The sequence below is a fragment of the Colobus angolensis genome, unplaced genomic scaffold (assembly GCF_000951035.1).
Source record: "Colobus angolensis palliatus isolate OR3802 unplaced genomic scaffold, Cang.pa_1.0 Scaffold59, whole genome shotgun sequence".
Taxonomy (NCBI): Eukaryota; Metazoa; Chordata; class Mammalia; order Primates; family Cercopithecidae; genus Colobus; species Colobus angolensis.
In genome coordinates this window covers 3,134,402-3,138,523 of record NW_012119487.1, presented here as the reverse complement: position 1 = coordinate 3,138,523, position 4,122 = coordinate 3,134,402, and the positions used below count along the sequence as shown (strand labels likewise).

General features: G+C 36.8%; 1 protein-coding gene across 4 annotated transcripts in view; it reads right to left on the bottom strand.

Moving 5' to 3' along the window:
• SUCO (SUN domain containing ossification factor) overlaps positions 1-4,122 on the bottom strand; it is an 85,903-nt gene that overhangs the window by 19,557 nt on the left and 62,224 nt on the right. For 3 of the 4 annotated variants that reach the window (XM_011962321.1, XM_011962318.1, XM_011962319.1), the window contains 2 exons: positions 1,911-3,077; positions 762-849 (listed from right to left, as the gene is read on the bottom strand). In XM_011962321.1, the coding sequence (XP_011817711.1) occupies positions 762-849; positions 1,911-3,046 (1,224 nt within the window). In that variant the 5' untranslated portion in view covers positions 3,047-3,077. The remainder of the gene's footprint in view (positions 1-761; positions 850-1,910; positions 3,078-4,122) is intronic. The other variant, XM_011962320.1, reaches the window with a different exon arrangement.

Below are 4,122 nucleotides of genomic sequence, written 5' to 3'. Positions count from 1 at the left end.
TTCCTCAAGGATCTAGAACTAGAAATACCATTTGATCCAGCCATCCCATCACTGGGTATATACCCAAAGGATTATAAATCATGCTGCTATAAAGACACACGCACATGTATGTTTATCGTGGCACTATTCACAATAGCAAAGAAGTGGAACCAACCCAAATGTCCATCAACAATAGACTGGTTTAAGAAAACGTGGCACACATGGAATACTACGCAGTCATAAAAATGGATGAGTTCATGTCCTTTGTAGGGACATGGATAAAGTTGGAAACCATCATTCTGAGCAAACTATCACAAGGACAGAAAACCAAACACCGTGTGTTCTCACTCATAGGTGGGAACTGAACAATGAGAACACTTGGACACAGGGTGGGGAACATCACACACTGAGGCCTGTTGTGTGGTGGGGGAAGCGGGGAGAGACAGCATTAGGAGATATACCTAAGGTAAACGATGAGTTAATGTGTGCAGCACACCATGTCACATGTATACATATGTAACAAACTTGCACGTTGTGCACATGTACCCTAGAACTTAAAAGTATAATTAAAAAAAATTAATAAGAAAACTTTCTCTAGAGAAGATAATGATGCTAATAGCTATGTAACTTTCCAAACATGACATCATATTAATATAACAGGCTTAAACACCAGCTAGCAGGAGGAAAAAGTGAAACTACAATACTTATCCTTTACCAGTGAGATCCTATAGAATTCAGTGGAAATTTATATAAAAAGTAAATAAGGGATGAAGAAGACTAACCTGCTCCTCTGCTATTCTTGAAGTATTCTGAAGTTTTACAATTGTTTTATTGAAAGCCTTTTGCATTTCTTCCATTTGTTTTCGGTACCTATGGAGTAAGAATTGGTTTAAATTAGCTTTAATTTCTTATTTATTCCACTTAGTAATGGAAACATACTTCTGATTTTGATATATGAGACAAATCTATTTTTCTTAAAGTGACTCTTACTCAGGCCTATGCAATACAATTCTATGTATCTCTTGCTATGTAAAATTTAGTAATTTCTGTGGTTCCCTTGGGATGAAGATGGAGGTAGGGAAAAGTAAGAGCAGGTATGGGGTAGCTAAGTGAGCATGTCACACATGAACACACACACACATGATTAGCCAATTAATTCTACGTATGGATTAGAAAAATTTCCTACTTCAGATATAAGACTGCCTTAGTGACACCTTATTAGTGGCCTTTCAATTTCAGAGGTGTAAGAAAAGGTGGTGTTTCAGGAACTCTGGACACTTGTGCCTAGATGTTTGTAAAATGTTGGTAGAGAAGCCCTAAGGACAGACAATGAACACACAAAGAATAAAAAAAGAACAAACAGGTTTAAAAAGCCATGCCTGGTGTCTTAATGAACTGGCACTGTCTCTGGCACTTAAAAGCAGAAATTATTACAACTAGAACTAGGATGCCCAGACCTGTTTAAAAGAGGGCAAACTGCAAATGTGCCCAGTTATCCAGTTCAGTCCATCCCTGTCTTCACTTATCTGAACTCTTAAGCGATATCTGGTTAAATTCCACTAAAACCTTTAAGGTCTCTAGATACTATCATTTTTTCCACGAGCTCTCTGGGAATCAAGCAGAAAAAGTGGCTAAAGTTAAGCAACAGAAAAAAGGTGAAAGTGAGTATAGATAATTCAAACTTGTTGTTAGCCTAATAATAAAAGTGTCTTGTCACTGGGAAGTACTTTTAAAATTAAAAACAAAAAATTCATTAAGTCACTGATCAGCATTCAAGTAGCTTTCTTTCTCTCTCTCGCTAAAATTGTGCTTACTTCTATTATACCATGAGATAATTAAATCCTCTCCTTCTGTAATCACAGGTCATACATACTCTACGCTACTTAACTCACTGTGTGAAGCTGACTGTGCTAATTCATAATAAAGCTTACCTTTGGCTAAGCTCCTCCAGATAGCGACCACTGAGAGACATGTTAACTTCTAAGGCTTTAATACGATTATTAAGTCTCATAAATACTGACTCCTTTTGGTTTGATCCATGCACAAGATTTCCATTAGCATATCCTAGATCTGTCGAATTTTGCAATTCAGCATAAAAATCTGTAGCTGTCCTCTGTAACCCTCTCAAAAGGGCATCTTCTGGAGACTGTTCTTCTTCTTTTACTTCAGGTAATGAAGAAGAATCCACAACAGAAATCAAAGTTTGCTTTGCTGCGTCAGCTACATGCATTTTGGCTTCCCCATCTTCATTGTCGGGTACAGTGGCTGTATTTATTGGTGGCACTATTGTTTCAGACAGTTTTGTGAAAATTTGCATGGAGTTCACATCTTCTTTTATAATATTATCCATTACCTCATTAACTTTATTTGTTTCATAGGTAACAGACGGTTTCTCTATAGAACTAAAGCTCTCAGACTTCTGTTCTGCTTCATTATCAATCTCAACAGAACTCTCTTGGGGAATCACTTGTGATGGTATATGTCCTGCCTCATATTCAACAGATTCAGATACTTCTATTTTAGGCAAAGGATTGATATCTGGGGTAATATCTAAAAGAAGAGACTGAGAAAGAGTTTGAGAATGGCTTGGTTCAAGTTCAACTGCATCTACAGTGTGATTCACCAAGTCATCTTGGTGCATACTACTGCTTAAATCACCAAGAACAATAGTTTCAGCTTCCCTTTCTATATTCTTATTTTCCAATTCTCCACTCAGAGGTTGCAATATCGAAATATCTACTGATTCTGCAGGAAGTAGTAAGGGTGGTTGAGCTGACACAAGATAATCTTTTCCTTTACTCAAAGCAGTTCTGCTGCGCTGCCAATAAAGAGCAACTCTAACTGAACACCATTTATATATATATTCCGAAAAACTAGAAACACAACAAATTGTGGTCAGTTCACTGCAAAATATTTGTGTCTCTGACTCAAACCAGGGTGATGACTCATCTTCCTGTTCACCGCTGCCCAGAAGGGTCACTGTAGATGGACTTGCCTCCTCTTCCTCCTCTTGAACTAATTGTACAATGGGACTCTCTTTTGGAGTATCTGGTGTTGACAGCTCCATGTCATGTGTGTGTACTTCAGTGGTTACATACCTAGAAATACATACATAATTATAAATCACTTACTTAGAAGTCTAAAGTTGAAATATGTTTAAGAAAAATAAATGTATCCATACATAAGATTAAAGGTTGGAAATATAGAAGAAATTTAAGTTGTTTTTGGATAAATTTTCCACCTTCAAAACATTTTTATTATAAAAACAAATACTGCTCAGAAGTAACAGAAATACTACAATCAAGTGACTAGCCAGACGACTCAAACCACCATATTTACCATATCAAACTTGCTTTCTTTTAATCTGTTTAAGAATTGTTTCTAAGTGAATACTTCCATTCACTGAATGTATAGTGTACCTTTCCTCTCACAAATATTCACTGAATCTTTACAAGCTTCACTATCCCTCATACATCAGAAAGTAAGTCAACTAAGAGCTAGTTTAATAAGCTAGCTTAAACAAGGTCCAGAGCTAGAACTAAAATCTAGGATTCTTAATACTTATGAGTGCACTTTGTACTTGAATACCCTATTTTCAAAAGGCAGCTAGATTTCTCAAACATAATTTTTCTAAGAATGATTTGAGGAACTCCAATGCAGCATTAAACACACACACACACACACCCCCACACCCCTACACACATAGGATTATCTGCTTTAAGGACAAGAAACATATCTCCCTCCTTAAAATAATTTTGCTATCATCTAGGCTAATCTTCTATTATTAAAAGCCAAATACTTAACCACTTTAATAACAATTCTGGCTTATGATACGCTAATAGTGCTGTTATTAAACTACTAGCACCACTATTAATATTCTATCCCATTTTGAGGCTGTGGAGTATGTATGTGGCATACAGGAGAGTAGGGGGATGAAGCTTATGGGGACAGTGTTATAAATTATAATGCTTGTGATTCCTTCCAAGATAAAGATAGTTAATTACTGGGTGTAGACTTATACATAAAAGGTCCAATATGAAAAAATATGGGAGGGGGCGGAGCAAGATGGCCGAATAGGAACAGCTGCAGTCTCCAACTCCCAGCGCGAAGGACACAGAAGACCGGTGATTTCTGCATTTTGAA